Consider the following 17,434-nt stretch of genomic DNA (forward strand, 5'->3'; position numbering starts at 1 on the left):
ATATCTCTTCATCACTATACACTACAAGTCCATGAAAGCTGTTGACACGGGTATTGCAATGTTCTGCTTCCACATGGCTTGGAATATTACTTGAAAAACAAACAGGCAACACTATATCCTGTTTGGAATTTTAATGTGCTGCATTTTTGTGCACAAATCAAGTCTTTGAATAAAGGGCAATTATAGTTTGGGCGTCAGACAAAGGTCTAGGAAAGCAGGAGAGTGGGAGTTCCAGCTATTACTTTGACTGGCAAGAATGATGATAACTGTATTTAAGAGTTGGGTGAGTGTCTTGTCGTGTGGCATTTTGAGAATCCACATGTATCCAATATTAAGCTAGGGAGAAGAGTGAAACAGAGTATTACAGGTAACACAAAGATACCACATTAAACGTTACAGACAATTCTGAGTCCAGTTTTATAGCATTAAACTGAATAGAAAATAAAGTATAAAATCAAGATTAACAGACATGGGTAATCTGGAAATGTTTGTTCTTATGTTTCACAAGATGTTGCTAATGCATATCAGAGCGATTCAACTCAGTTGCAGACATACAGACTTTATTTTGTTTTTACTAGTAAATTATCAAACTGAGCACAGTTCTTAAATCAGGGGGAGACCCTAGCAAGTGGATCAGGTGGTCTGGTCGGAAGGATCCTGGGGAGGAGGGGATCTGTGTTATCAGATCAAAATGCCCTCACTCACCTGGTAGGGTGTCATGCTTCATTATAATGCGCTCCTCGTCGGGCCACCACTGCATTGCGTGACGGACCGCTCAATGGGGTTTCTATGGCAGGGATATTTTCATCTTGAAGCCGTATGATGTGTGCAAGTGAGGGGATGTGAAGGTAGGGTGGTGCACAAGTGGGTTAAAAGTGTCTAAGGGACCGAAAGGGTTTTGAATGGAGTGGTGGTTCCCTTGACAACATTTAAACAGGGGAGCTAATGCAGGTAATAATGTACTGAGATAGCTTCAATGAGGGTTAAGTGAAGTCACCATGTTTCATGCCTGGAAGGTCAGTGGCATTTCATCAGGACTGAGTGAAAACCTACCCTACTAGGGAATGGGGCCCAGTAACAAATGCAGGGCCTCCACTCAAATAGGTTAATAATGCACCTTCTGTGGTGCAGGAAGGGGGTCCAACCTGTTAGTAAAAATTAGGGAGACAGTCATAAAGGAACTGTAGCCAGAGAGCGGGTTCTGATCAGCTATCAATATTACATTTAATGTACAATATCTGCATCTAGCTGCCCATCAATTCAGCAAGGGTTTTGTTTCTAGAGGGCTATTTATGAATAGGTGGGGTATTAAAATCATGACACACATATTCATGACATAGCAATATAAAATACTCTATTTAGAATGTACAACTATTGCAAAGCAGACATAGGTGGATAAAAAGTAAGTATCATTATTTGAGTAACGTGGACAGTTCACTAATACTACTTTGGGCCATATTACTATTCTGGCGGTCCAAGGACCGCCAGACTCATATCAGCACAGTGGTGTCAGATCCAGCCACCGCCACACTGGAGGTCCGCCAGCCCGATTATGGCTCAGGAAGGAGGACTGCACTGAGACCTCCGACTTCACCAGGAAAATCTCTGTTCCCTGGTGTAGGAGCAGTTGTCAGAGGCCGCAATATGCTTGGCGGGACCGCCACAGTCCTCCCAAGCATATTACGAGTTTCCTCTCAGCTAGGCTTTTCAAGGCAGTTCCACCGCCATGAAAACCCTAGTGGAGAGGAAACACGGGGGCCCTATGGGGACACGTGCCTCAAACATATGTGGATGCACACAGGGGGGCATATCATGTGCCCCCCTGTGTGCATACAAATAAGTTCCTGCACAACATGGACTTTTGAGTCCATGCCGTGCACGAACCTTAGAGTGTGGTCCCATTAAGGTGGCTTTTTTAATAGCAACGCCACCTTTAAAAGAGGCACCGCCATGGGACCGCCACGCCGTCCACCTGCCAGACTGCTAAAAAGTCGTAATCTGGCAGGCGGGCGGCGTGTGCCACTGCTCTGCAAAAACTCATAAACAGGACCTTAGTGTTACACACAAGCCCAAATGATTCCATTTATACCACTGAGAAAATAACCAGAGGGGCGAACTTACCCAAAAGCTGAGTGAATGATGCCCCTTAGGGAGGCAGAGAACCACGCCTTGCTGCTGATGAAGAAACTGGTACAATAACCATGTACCGATAGGTGATTCGTATGGCCTCATAGGAGAGCCAAGAAAGCAGTGAAGACACAGAAGAAATGTAATCAATAACTCATGTGGATTCCTCTGTATACTAGCCGTGGACCTACCCTGCTCTGCTAACCTATAGGTAAGGAGTAAATGAATGAAGCAGACTTGTAATGAGCAACAAATGCCAATGGCGTCAAGAAGCTGGTAGCAGATTGGTCTTCGGAAGGAGGAACTGAGGAGAAACTAATGGTTGCCCATTACAGAACGAACAGCCATGTCTTTAAGGCCTTGCGAAATAGGGCGTGAGGTTGAAGACTGGATGTCAAAGGGGTAAGCGAGTTCCACAATTTAGACGCAGCCACCGAGAAACCTCTGCCACCCCATCTTGTTTTCCTATACCTAAGAATATTTAAGAGATGTTTATCCAAGGATTGTAACTGTTTAGATGAAGGGTAGCATTGGAAGTGAAGCAGTGGTTGTGCTTATAAAGGAGATGTATGGTTGAGGTAATGAGGGACCGGTGAGTCCAGTCGGTAATGAAAATCATGTGTGGCAGCACAGGGGTTTGCAGAATGGCCAAGCGGGCTAACATGATTGATTTCAAGTGTGTTAGCTGTGGCACAAGGTGCGTTATGTTGATTCCTCCCTGCATATGTGTTGGCATAAGAAGGGGTGGGTTTCATGGTTGGGGGCTGTCTACCTTGTCCCACTGTATTTTGTCATTAAGTCCTTTTGTGTGAGATCACAGGCTGTAAACCCAACGTTGTTCTTTTTTAAATAGAGTCTGTCTGCTCCACTGTTTGTTGGCCTCCATAATATTCCATCTGAGGTCATCTGGAGTATGTCTGGCCTCCAAAAAGTGAGAACTCATCTTTGCTGCATTGCGATGGCAGCGGATGTTGCTGTGATGCTTAGTGATACGCATTTTGATGGGTCTGGTGGTCTTGCCTATATAACAAAGAAGACATGGGCAATACATCAAGTATATGAAGTTTCTAGTATTATAATTTGTGTAACTCCTCTGGATCCAGGTATGGGTCTTCCCCCTGATTTAGAACCTGCACCCGTTCGATAATTTACTGTTCAATAAGGAGCATGGTTGCTGGACCTCTCTAAAAAATCGCTACTTATACCTCCCTTTATTATTGGAGTATTCTTTGGAAAGATCAGCATACGGACCTTCAGATAAATAACTTTCCTTCTTGGAAGCAATTAAAGGGTGGGAATATTTGCTTAACACTGTCTTTCTCTAACATGTACTGATAAAAGTATCAGGTGTATGCCATTAAAAAGTTCAGCCTAATCAAAAGTATTCTGTTATATAGAGGTGGACATTCTGTTAAAAATTGAGTATAAGGAAATAGATTCCCGAGGCATAGTTCTTCTCCTAAGTGTAAACATATAGAAAAATAGAAAAATATTAATATGACTTAATGTCAGACCATTTCTTCTGTTGGAGGAGATCTTAGATTGTGATGGGAGAGTGAGGAATGTAAGTATGTTATTATGCAATACTTTTGAGAATGTCAAATATTTCAATTAAATTGCTAAATGTGTTGAGAAGAAAATCAAGCTATCCAAATAATGTTGCTCCCATCTCCCAACTACATAATGCTCAGCTCAAAGATAATTTTCTATTTATACCTCTATAATTGTAGAACATAATTAAGGGCTAAAGGTTCTCGTTTTATTTATTTTCTCAGATGACCATAAACACAAGGTTAACCCGTTCCGTGCTCCCGTCGGCCAATGGCCGATGGGAGCACTACCTCGCGGGTGCTGCGTCAGCCAACGGCCGACGGAGCCTCGCCCACTCAATAGAACGCCCGCACCGCAGCGGAAAAACCACCGCGGTTAAGGCGTTAGGTTGAAAATAGAGCACTATGATGATTAAAAAAAACTATAGATGGAATGTTTTACAAGGATGTGTGTAACAACATGATTATAACTAAACTATAGAAAGTCACAAAAATGAAGGATGAAACAACAGTGCTAGAGCTGCCTGAAAACTGATGGACCTGGACTATATTGTGGAAGCAAACCTTATGATGAGAAAGAAAACACATACAAATGTCTAGTACTGAATTACCTCAGAACAAATATGCTGGCTCTGCTGGAATAAATGCAGAGATACAGTGATGTATAGGGCATAATCTGCATGGAGTATAAACTGCATTTAAAAAACAAGCATTGGTAATGCCAATTGGATGGCCTTTAAATGAATTTTGTAAAGGAATGTGAAGCATTACGAGTAAATAACATTGGAATAAATATACATTTGTGTGGAAGCAAAGAACTTTAGAATAATATTGGTGCAGGGTAAAATGCCAGGTGATTGTTGCACTGTCAAGCCAGACTTAAAAATCCATGTAGGTTAATGACTGCCCTCCTCCCATCTGTGCTGCTGCCAAGAAAAACATCTAAAATTAGCTAGTTATCTGAGACACTTTTATAGCACTCCAATGTCATGTGTGTGACCCTGAAAGTTCAGGCTTAGGCAGTTGAATGAATAAACAGAATGATCACAGCTGTGTGGAGAGCATGCACTTTTTATGGAAGTACACAATTTCTGCCCAATCAAGACATGTACTCCTGGCTCTCCACTTGTGCATAGAGAAAAAGCCCCTCTCTAGTGATGCTCACATAATTGTCTGGTGAAAGCTGCACTATCAAGCCAGACCATAAAAAGACCTGGTTATTACAACTCCAGGATTGGTAGCGGCAATTCATGACATGACGGGGTTTATAAGAACTAAGTGAATACTGTGAATACATCTACAAAGTACCTGCTTGGATACAGGACTACGCGTTCGTACAGTTTGTGGATATATTTAGTTTACACAGAACTATCCATAACTTTGGGAGAAGAAAAATATCAATATCTCAACTACAATTTGGCACAGCAAGCCCTGTACATAGAAGTATTCAATTATTATCTACAACACTGAGACACATATATCTGTCTGAAAGATAACTAAATGTAGTACATCCTAAAAATTGCATCAAACAACCTTTAGCATTCCAAAGTATTGATAATAAGCTGCTAAACAGTCTTCACTAGCAGGAAAAGGGTTGTTTTCCACTATTAAAAGCAAAACCAAAATGTGTGCTAAATGGCTGACAATGCTGTTATTTGAGAGGTTCTTTATGATTCAGTGGTAAATGGATGGAAAGGAGTGACAATTTCCCTTTAACGCAGCCAGGCGTCTGAGTTTCTTTCTTGAGAATATATGATGAACTTTGTGAAGATATCACATGCATCCTAATTTTAGGGGACCAGATTAAAGTATGGAGCCACAGTCAGTAGTAAAATAAACAGGACCCTATCTATGCTTGGCAGCAGTGCTTCCGCTTACTTCTTCATTATTACATGCTTTAACCACAGTTCCATTGGTGGTAGTACTTATAACAAACAATTTGTCAAGAAAAGTCTTTCAATATAAATGTTACTGCTGATTTTCCTCATGTCAGTCAAATCCCTGGCAAATCTGTTGCACCTACTAAAACACCACTTTGTATATAAACAGCCTGGAAAAATGAATTATGCTGTTCAGAATATAGAGTGTTATTAAAATAATGGTTTCAAAAGATATATATTTTTGGGTAAGTTTGATATTTTTCCCTCTTATTTTTTTATGAACAGACAAATGTCCCTTACCCATTTTTAAACACAGACTTTGTTAAAGATTTTCAGCGAAGATACTTCTATATTTGGAATGAAACTTTAACTATTAAGAGTCCTCTTCAAGGTAAGGTTGTTTGACATTGCTATATGAAGTTATCCTGGTTGATGAATAACAAGAAGAATTTCACAAATTTGTTAAGTCCTAATATGTAGAATTGAATTTGGATCTTAAGACATGCTGTACTTAGGAAGAAAGGTTGATCACATTAAAGTTTCCCTATGGAAAGTTCTAGCACCTGATTGTCTAACATAATTCCTGGAGTCCAGAAGATATGTTTTCAAGGTACATAGACGTGGTGTTAAGAATAGTACATTTACAATCAACTACATATCCATAACATGGTGATAGAGCATTAGTCGATATCCAGCACTAAATATTGTTGGAGGACAATGTTTTGTCACTCAGTATGCATTGCTCAATATTGTCGGAAGACGATATTTTTTCACTCAATATTGTATCATTAAACGGAATATCCTTGACACTTTAAAAGTGGGTGCCAATTTCGTGGCTTTCATGGAAAGTCAGAAAATTCTCATAGATTTCATCATATATTTTACATTACTTATGGAATTTACAAGTAGCCAGAGAAGTCATGAAAGTGTATGAAACCCAAGGGCTTCAATGAGTATTATCTAGATAAATAAGTGTAGCGTAAATAGGGGTAGCATAAAGGTGCATTCTCAAAATATGCTTCCTTCATTCGTTCAATATAGGGGCATGGGACTCTAATTTCTAAGCTGTAAACCCACTTAATACTGCCTTTGCACGAGTAGCTGGAGTTGGAAACACTTTACCCACACACTCATATCTTTGTGAATGTGCACGACAGCGTTCATGACAGTGACACTATCACAACCCTTCCCTCCCATTTCTGCACCCTAACACATTCATACTCATATAGGAAGGTCTGCTGGAAGGTATGCTTTTCTATCCCAGCTAGTGGATTGGCATGTATTTGCATGTTACTGCAGAAAATTCAACTATTTGTGCACCTAAGTCACAATTGCATGATCAAAACATGCTGGCTCTCATTACTTGTGGCCCAGTAAATTAAGCAACCTGGGAAAACACCAGTTTGCATGATGGTCATTTATCTTAGGCGCAGTCTACTGCATCCGGTAATTACTGTGTGTGATAAAGCCTGAAAACGGAATTAAATTTCAGCAGGTCAAACCTTCTGAAATCAAACAGGTAAAAAATCACAGCAAACCCCAGAACATGTATTTTGACACAGAAATGACCAAAATGTGCATATTATGTCCCATTTGATGGGAACAAATTGCACCAGGAGTTATTTATCAGCCCAAAAAAACAGATTTCCAGGGTATCATTATTTATCGGGCTCATACACAAAGTAGCCTCCACCAGGTCGCTCGTAAGAAGGGCTATTGTGAATGGGTTCCTGGGTGTTTGGTCAGTCAATAATTCTGCCAGTGAGAAGACCCATAAAGGCTTCAACATTCTAAGGTGGAAAGAAGTTGATGCAACTCTTCAGACCAATGAAGGAAAGAGAATAAGGCAGAGAACTGTTTGAGAAGTTTCGAGACACATGAAAATGATTGAAGTTTTCAGTAAAATACGCTAATGGGCATTGCAGAAAAATAATGGAAATGCTTGGACCAGTGACATGCATGGCTTGGAGCAACATTCCATTTGTTTTGGTGAAGAAATGCCATTACTCAAGATCTGGGTGCAAAGCCCAGACAGGCCTAGTTCAGGAAGGTGGGGCAAGCAGCAGCCTGCTCAAGCAGCAACCCTCTCCCGTAAAAGCCCTCCTCCCACACTTTATTAACCCCTTCGACGCTCATGACGAGCTGAGCTCGTCATGAGTTACGCCTCTCGTATACTCATGACGAGCCCAGCTCGTCATGTAACGCGGGTTTTTAAAAACCGCCGCGCACAGCGGGAAAACCGCTAGCGCGCATGCGGTTAAGGTCGCCACAGACCCACAAGGATTGCTAGAGACGACACCACAGCAGGGCAAGCAGGGGCAAGTGGCGAGGAGCAACTAACGACATCTGATGGGGGATCAGATGGGGGCGAAAAAAGGGGTTTATTTGTTGGATCCGAGTTCACAGGACATGAGTCATTGATTTAAAGTAATAGATTTTTTCTAGGGGCCGGGGAAGACTAAACCAGCATATTATTTAAGTGAATAGAGCAAGGCTAACACGTTTTAGCTGGGAACGGGCAGTACAGATTTGCCTTTTCGTCTGCAGAAGCTATGATGATGAAATATTCAATATAAAAAAATATCCTGCATTTACCCACCTCCATAGATAGTGTAGGGGGCAAGTAAATGGGGGGTCCATTCAAAGTACAAATCGGTTCCATAAGTGCTGTTATTTCCCACAGAGAGGTACCAAATGAAATATAGCAAAAATAACAAAAATCTCTGGAATCGATATGTGGCACTGAAGATAGCTCAGTGGGACAGTGTCCTGCACTGGAAAGTGTAAGGAATACTAGCACTTTACACGTATTGCAGTTTTCCAGGAGTTGAATACGACTTAATTATAACTGAAAAACATGAATTCGTTTACATGACAACAAAAAAACCTACATGAAAACAGCCTTCAGATTTTTCACCAAAGCAGCGAGGCGAAACCAATAAATACGTTCATGTGCCAGTGATGGAATACAAAACCTCCACAGACCTTGAAACAAGCCCTCGGTTGGTTGTGTATGTGTACTAGACAAGAAGGGTTCTGAATGCAGGGTTGGGTAAAAAATATGAGGCCAGGGATTTTCCAAATAAGATCACTGTGCTCCTTTTTGGAATTACATCTTCAGATGAAGCATCCTGATTATTGTTCAGACCAGTAGGAAAACATATTATCTAGTTGTCCTTACTCATAAAACCTCAGCATGTGTATTGACCCAAATGGTGCTTCCAGGATGTACTATTAGAAGACATAAGTAGGCCGATCTACTGTATGCAAGGCATCTTCAGGGTGTGCAGGTCAGAGGGAGAGCAAAAGAGCAACTAATGCGAAGCCCTGCGGGCTCAGCAGCAAATACCCGCCACAAGCAGTGCAAATCACAGTTTAAAGCCGGCACAACCGCTAGCAACCTCTAGACAGTGGTGAATAAAGACTAGGGACCTGTGTGGCTCTGGCTCTGTACTGCCAACTAGTTAATCCAACTGACTGGGAATAACACTATTTCAAATTTTTCCTCCATCTTGGGACCCATCGTGACTCTACTGAAAACCCCACACCCTGAAACAACTGACACCAGAGTGTACAGTGAGCTGAGGAGGTCTTTACGCCTCTCTTTTACGGCGTCTAAACAACTTCATCACACTTTACATAGCTTTGTTAATATTTGGACTTTCTTTCCACATCAGCACAGCAAACAGACAACAAGCCAAGCCAACAACCATAACTAATATTTCTTGAGATACACACACATGGGCCTGGATACTTTGAGTGAGTTCTAGTTCAAATTCTTGGCAACAAAATATTTTCAATTTACTCCCAGAGGAACATGGAAAGAGAGTAAGTACCAAAACCAAGGCAGATATGAGATGGAAAGAAAGAACACACAGCATTATGTCACCACCAGGAACAGCCCTACAACTAGAAATATTCTGAGCTCTCCTGCCAGATCTAGGAGTGTGTTTGCAGCAGGTGTTCTGCCAACAATAACATGACAGTGCCATGGAATCCAATGAGGACTTTCGTCTAAACTCCTTCTAGACAGGAAAGGAGATGCAGGGCTTCACAGCTTGGACTGGGATACCTGCAGGACGGAAGAAGGACTGAGGCAATGAAGGTACCACCAGCCTTCCCTACAGAGAGCGGTACTCCACCCCATCAATGCATCATGTTCTATTCCCTGCTATGTGCCAAAAAGAAAGGATGGCCGCATTCATGTGACTAGTAGCCAAAAATGGCACCATCCTTGCATTTCTGACCACGGGCCCTATTCACAAAATTTAGACACAAACGTCTAAGTTTACCATTGTGAATCGGGCCCTACCTGTTTGTTAGTTTTTATCTTGTTGCCAAACAAATCTGTTCCCAAAAAAGGAAGGGTTGAGGGTTGGTGCATAGTACAATTTTATTTTAGACACAACCGGTGCCGCTAATTTTAAATTGCTTTTAAGAATCACAGAAACTTTCTGGCACTCGTGAAAGGGACGGCAGGTTTAATGCCAAGTCGTGACTTTTTATGTTATGTCATATGACTTTAGTGCACTGACAGGGTCTGCAAGCAATAAATGCATGTAATGTGCGTGTCTGCATTGTATGGTACCGCTGTATTTATTTTCAAAGACAACCACTGGTATCATACGTGCGAAGGTAAGCAGGGCACGTATTTACCCTGGGCAACATGTTAGTGTGATGATTGCAGTGAACTGCAGATTTTTATCAGTGAGACAGCGGTAGTATGGAGAGGCACGTAGAGCGCGCTACAAAAGGTTACGTTTGGGACAGCCTCTGAGGAAATGCAAAGACTTCCGGCACCAGTCAAAGTGACACAAAAGTTTATCAAAGTTCAAAAATGACCTGCTTTCCTCACAACACAGATCTTGCATCATGAACTAAACTTCAGCTCTTTAAAACACGAATTGCAACTGTATATTATGTAGCAGGCAATGTACCAGAATGCATGTTAGTAAAAAAGAATTCGGTTCAGTATTTGAGATGTTTAGGGTTTTCTGACAGCAAGCACAAGCCAAAGTTAACATAACATTTTTCTTTTAAGTAAAAGTATTATAGAGTATCTTAATCAGGAACCAAATGTTGAATTTTTTGTCTGTCTGCATGCATTCACAAAGGATCAAGTAAGACAAGATTTTGCAACAGAGACAATCAAGAAAACAAAATTGATCAAATAAAGTAATTTCAATGAATCGACCCCTTTATAATATATTTATAAACCTCAAAAAGAAATGAACACCAGGCCGTGAAGCAAAATACTTCAAACACAGATGCAGGCTACTTAAAAAACTGAAAATCTCTTACCTCTGCTCTTTGGGTCCTTGGAAAGACGCTTTCTTTTTCAATAGCATACACATCCACCAGATAAAGGCGAGCTCCGTGTTCTCTATCAAGAACCGTAGCCGTCTGGATAACCCCAGTGTTACGCCCAATTGTGAAAAGACGCCCTACAGTTTTGTCCTCACACCGGACTGAAACTATGTAGTATTCCACAATGGCCTGGGATCCTCTTGGACTGGATGCTTCAATGGAAATTACATTTGTCCCAACTGGCTCCCCTTCTTTAACAATGGTTATGTATTTTGGCTGCGTAAAGATAGGCCCATCGAGCCCTTGGAGAAGGATTGTCAGTTCAGTAGTGGAAGCTCTTTTTTCCGGTCCCATGTCTTTTGCTGAAATGATAAGGTTGTAAGTAAGATGGGAGGGCACCATGGCTGATGCCACTCGGAGGTCTCCATTGTAACGATCCACAATAAAGGTTTCGGTGTCACCGTTTATGATTTCATACTCCACTTCACCATTTGCGCCTTCATCAGGGTCAAACGCTACTATTGTTGTAAGAATGGAACCAATCACAATGGAAGGGTCCGCAGCAAGAGCATTCTGGGATATGAATGTTGGAACATTGTCGTTTAGATCTGTGACTAATATTGTCACATTTTTCAAAGCGTGCCTCCTTGACTCTAAAGGAACTGCTTGATCGCTGGCTTTTACAGTAAGTTCAAAAAGATTTGTGAACTCGCGATCTATCTCAGCAACTGTGAATATTGTTCCTCTGTTTTCGTCAATGCCAAAATGGTTGCCTCTTGGCGTTTGTTGAACAATGGCATATGTTAGCAGCCCATTAATATCTGCATCAGGATCATGAGCTGTGATTGACAAGAGAGAGCTTCCAATGGGAATGTTTTCCACAATAGATTTAAAGATATCTCCAGGGGTGAAACTGGGTGGGTTGTCATTGAAATCCCTAATTTGTATCACCACTGACATAGTAGAAGAACGCGGGGGCCTGCCATTATCTTTCGCTGTTATGTTTAACTTGTAAAGAGATTGTGTTTCATAATCCAATCTTTTTGCAAGGAATATACTTCCAGTGTTAGGGCTGATGCTAAATGTACCATGGTTATTTGTCCCAGTAATACTATAATGAATGTCGGCATTGATACCAGAGTCTGAGTCAGTAGCCGTGACAGAGGAAACAAGTTCACCAATCCGCATATTTTCAAGGGCATCCACAAACAACGTAGACTTGGGAAAGAATGGAGTATTGTCATTTTCATCTAAGACCTCAATGCTTAATGTGCATGTTGAACTTTGAGCAGTTGTTCCAGAATCTACAGCCAGAATAATTAGGGAGTAGGAGGCAGTTGATTCGTAGTCCAGTATGCCAATTAAGGTGACTTGACCGGAGGCACTATCGATCAAGAAATGGTTTTCCTCATTCCCTTTAATGACAGAGTAATGAACCAAACCATTCATACCTTCATCTACGTCCGAAGAAGAAACTCTTAGGACCTGGGTCATATTTACTGCTAATTCTGATATGGTGGCTTGATAGAGGTCTTTGGAAAATTTGGGGGGGTTATCATTGATATCACGGATGTAAATCTGGACAACCGCCTGGTCTTTCAGAGGCTTTGGCAGTCCTAAATCAGTTGCAGTCACTGAAAGGCTGAATACTGCAGAACCCCTTTGCCTCATAAGAGATTCCCTGTCAAATTGGTGAGTACTTAAAATCTCCCCAGTCATAGTGTTTAGCTCAAAATCAGGCTGCATAGTTTCGAATGCATACATCACCTCGCCGTTGGGTCCAAAATCTTTATCCTTGGCACTTATTCTCCCAACAGAAGATCCACCACTCTGTTCTTCTTCAAAATAAAAAACATAATTTGTGCTGTTAAATAAAGGTCTGTTATCATTTACATCTTCAAGAATTATTGTAACATTCACAGTATCGCTCAGAGGCTCTACTGCTCTGTCTGAGGCAGCAATTTGCAAAAGATATTTGTCTTGAACTTCACGATCCAGCTCACTTTTTACATAAAGCTGACCATCTGGGAATATGCCAAAAGCATCACCAGCATTCCCTGAGATTATAGTATAAGTAATTTCCCCGTTAGCCCCAGAATCCTTATCGGAAGCCTGCACTTTGAAAAATCTAGAATTCACAGGTTCAGATTCCAAAATGGTAACCTCATATGAGAGTTGGTCGAACACTGGCGTGTTATCATTAACATCGTGGACAGAAACAGTTAATATAAAACTTGATGAATGCTGGGGGACCCCCATGTCAGAAGCCAAAATTTCCACTTGGTATGTGCCATCATTTATGTCAAGAAGTCCTGTTAAACTTATGGAACCGTTTTTTTCGTTGATGGAAAAGAGTCCCTTGGGGTTCTGCCTGAGGCTGTATAGTATCTGGCCATTGATACCTTCATCGGGGTCCATAGCTTTGGCTTGGAATACTGGGTGCCCTGCCTTCCAGTTCTCCACAACATTGACACTTTCCACTGCATGGAGAAAGTGAGGGGAATTATCATTCAAATCTTTCACAGTTATATTGACCAGGCTGTCTCCAGTTACAGCCCCGCCATTGGCTACCACTTTCAGCTGGTAAAATGCCTGCTCCTCTCGATCTATGATGTTTGCCGTGGTGATCTGGCCAGTAAATCTGTTAATGGCAAACATGCCCTTTTGGTCCCCTGTGGTGATCAGGTATGTTATATTTGTGTTGAGGTCCATGGAGGAGGCCACGACAGTGCCAACGGGATAACCAATTGCAACATTCTCAAAAATAACAAAACTGTACGAAGTCTGGCTGAAGGACGGAGGATTGTCTTGAGTGTCCAGCACTGTGATGGTGACTATGGCATTGTTTTGTGATTGGAGGTTCCCACCATCGGTGGCAGCAACCTGCAACTGGTAAGCGGTCTTCTCTTCCCTGTCTAGTGCCGCTTTGGTGGATATTACTCCGTTCTTGCCATTGATGCGAAATTTGGTGGTGTCTCCAGCTGTGATGATATACCACACTGTGCCATTTTTGCCAAGATCAGGATCGGAGGCAGACACTGTAACCACAGATGTACCTGCAGGCTCGTTCTCTTGAATGTTGGCAAAATACTGGATAGGGTAAAAGACTGGGCTATTATCATTGACATCCAGGAGTTTGACATTGACCCTCGCCACTGATGACAGGGGTGGTGAGCCCATGTCGGTGGCAAGAACAACTAACTGGTAATGTCCTCTATCTTCACGATCCAACTCAACTGAAGTACTTAATCTCCCAGACACAGGGTGCAATCGAAAAGCTGACAGTGCCTTTGTGTCCGTTTCTGGGTCAAAAGTGAAACGTACAGTACCATTGGCCCCCAAGTCATTGTCAGAAGCAGCCAAGGTGAGCAACGCAGTGCCCGCTGGTGCATTTTCTGTTAAGGTGACATGAATGTCAGTGCCCTGGTCAAATTGTGGACTCTGGTCATTGACATCGACAATTGTGACCACCAGCGTAGCATAAGCCACTTTGGGTTGAGCCCCCTGATCACGTGCACTTATGTTGAGTGCTACTTCACCTGTGGTCTCACGGTCTAAAGGTGCAATGCTTGTCACAAGCCCACTACCCTCACTAATGCCAAACCAACCCAAGGCATTGCCTGTCACAATAGCGTAGCGCAGGTGAGCATTCAACCCTGAGTCGTCATCAGTGGCTGACACACCATAGACATAGCTGCCCACTGCCAGGTCTTCTGCAACTTTCACACGATACGGGCCATCCTTCTCCCCTTTCTCATACTGGAAGACGGGCGGATGGTCATTGACATCATTCACAAAGATGACCAAGCTAGCCACTGAGGAGCGAGGCTGTGGCCGCCCACCATCAGAAACACAGACAGTCAGGTTATATGATGGAATGCGTTCCCGGTCTAGTGCACTAGCCACCTTGATGAGACTGAGATTAGGCACCTTGCTCGATTGAACCTCAAAGTGACGCTGCTCATTGCCACCCAAAATGGCCACTGACATGTTGCCATTAGCAGCGGATGAGTCTCCATCAGTGACAGTCAGCAAGGCTACCACTGTCCCGGCTGGTGCATTCTCATCGACTGAAGCTGAGCGAGCTGAAGCTGGGAAATAACGGAAACGCACCACTGGCTCATTGTCATTGACATCAGTGAGGGTTACTGTGGCCTCTGCACGGCCAGTTAGTGGTGGAGATCCACGATCCGTAGCACGTAAGGAGAGCGAGTACTGTCGTTGAGCCTCAAAGTCCAGTGACTCACGCAATGTCAACACCCCAGAGACTGGGTCCAGGGCAAAGGGGCCACCACCACCACCACCTTCTTCAGCAAGCTCGTAGCGCACATCCGCATTGCTGCCCTCATCCGGATCAGAAGCAGATACGAGTAGCAAACTGGAGCCAGGTGCTGCATCTTCAGCCACTTCTACACGGTAGTGTGGTAGCTCAAACCTGGGTGGGTTATCATTCACATCCTGCACTGTGACATTGACCTGCAGCTGTCCCACACGGCGTGGGCTACCACGGTCTTCAACTTCCAGCAGTAGTTGATAGACAGCATCAACCTCTCTGTCCAGCCCGCCCTGGCATACTAAGTGAAGGAAGGCACCCTGACCACTGGGGTTGAGGGTGATAGCAAGGCTGAAGCGATTCTGCTCGTTTCCCGCTGCAATGCGGTAAGAACGGTGGTCGACTCCATTGGAGCCAGTATCAGCATCTGTTGCCGTATCCAGCAGCACCTGACGGCCTCCCTGTGCATCTTCTTTGAAGGAGACAGCAATGGAGGCCTCAGGGAAGGCGGGTGCATTGTCATTGATGTCCAACACTAGGATGCGCACTTCTGTGGGGTAGGTGGGCTGGCTAGAAAGCACCACCAGGTTGATCACATCACTGGGCAAGAGGCTCTCACGGTCAATGCTGGCTGTAGTGTGGATTCGGCCAGTGGTGGCGTTCAGAGCAAAGAGGGGGTGGCTTTCGCTCAGGCGGTAGGTGAAGCCGGGCTTGGTCGTGATGGTGCCCACATAGGTGCCAGGGGGCTGCTCCTCCAACACCTGGAAGACCTGTCTGAGTTGCGAGGGGCTGGCAGAGTGGGAAGAGGTAGCTCCTGGAAAAGTACAGCAGAGAGTCAACAGTAGCAAAACGAGGGTGGACAGCCGTGGAGAAAGCATCTGCCACCATCGGGGAGCACCAGTGTCAGCTGAAGAATGGGGCATGGTGCCTTTGGAAGACAATACAATGACACTGGCCAACAAGCAATGGACAAGGTGAGTCAACAACGCAGTCCACGACAAGCAGGGTGCCCGAGGGAGGTAAGGCAACCCGCATCAGCACGGGCATCCAGGGGGGTAAGGTGCCATGTTTCCTGACTGCCCGCTCTCCTGTGGAGGTTGTAGTTCGGGACAAAGATGTTTCCCTCTGTGCACGCAAAAAAGAAACACTCCTGTTAAATTCTGACCCAGTGTTTAAAAGAAACAAAATGAAGTTTTCCTTGCTTATGGTTTCCGCAACAAACAGGTGGTCTACAAAGGAGAGAAAAGTCTGTATCCAGCTCACAAACAAGTCGCAGTGTCCTATGGTTTCAGCTCACGAACAGGCACTTAAGATTGGCCCCTCTCAGGAAGGCACTTCCAGTGCCAAGGGCTCCGCGGTGGCACCCGACGCCCTCCCCCTGGGCTCCGGCCACGGATGCTGCGGCAGAATAGCGGATGTCAGCCCCTTCCGTCCCGTCAAGTCTTTTGTGCTCCCACTGTGTGTTTCCAGCCAAGTGCAGGTTCCCAAACACTCCAAGATGAAGCCACATTAAAAAAACAGAAAACACCCCAAAAAAACATACATCCAAGTCTCCTCTTTACTCCAACCAAGCCGAGGTAGCAGAAGCAAAGCAGGCGGCAGCCGTGGTAGCCGGTGCCAGCAGCCCTCCTGTGTCACCCTTGTAATCCTATTGGCTGTGCGCTGTGCCAGTGTGCCTTCGCTCCTCTGGTGTCAGCGCGATGCTGCGGCTCCCCGTCCTGCTTCCCGGCTTCCCCAGCACAGACCAGCAAAACTTTTGGTCCCTCACAGACGCGCTGCTCTCCATCAGCCCCTCCACACACGCCTCCTCCCGCTCACTCCCCGCCCCGCCCCGCCACAAGCCTGTCACGGCGCCTCCCCTCTCCCAGAGCAGCCCCCCGTTTCCCCGCCTCGTTCGGTGCCGCTGCCCGGGCCCGGCCTCTGGCGAGGGGCGTCCCTCCTCCTCCTCGGCAGGCTGCCCTGGCTGCTCCAGCAGCGCTCGGAGGGAGGGGAAGGGAGGTGGGAGGCGGCTGGTCAGCACCAGGGAGGGGGGACCGTTAGATTGCTATAATAATAACCAGGAGGGAAAAAAGGATTAAGAAAGCACGTCTGGGAAACTCGGGGCCAAGACTTGCATTAACTGTTTCAGAGCCACCAGGATTCAGGTACCACTTAGGAGGCGCTGCCCCCCTAGACGGTTCCTCCTGGGGGGTATGGACGCGTTATCCCGCCACTGTTCAGGATTCGAGTCTGCAAATAAATATAACACGTACCTACCTACTCTAAATCAGAAGAGGGACTTTCTGAGGAAGGGAGGG

General features: G+C 44.4%; 1 protein-coding gene across 1 annotated transcript in view; it reads right to left on the minus strand.

The window, feature by feature from the left end:
• Positions 1-16,864, minus strand: part of FAT4 (FAT atypical cadherin 4) — a 386,231-nt gene extending 369,367 nt beyond the window's left edge. Inside the window, exon 1 of the mRNA XM_078676811.1 lies at positions 10,859-16,864. Within this exon, the coding sequence (XP_078532937.1) occupies positions 10,859-16,060 (5,202 nt within the window). The 5' untranslated portion in view covers positions 16,061-16,864. The remainder of the gene's footprint in view (positions 1-10,858) is intronic.
• Between the last annotated feature and the right edge of the window lie 570 nt (positions 16,865-17,434).

This window comes from Lissotriton helveticus, chromosome 2_1 (assembly GCF_964261635.1).
Source record: "Lissotriton helveticus chromosome 2_1, aLisHel1.1, whole genome shotgun sequence".
NCBI classification, from domain to species: Eukaryota; Metazoa; Chordata; class Amphibia; order Caudata; family Salamandridae; genus Lissotriton; species Lissotriton helveticus.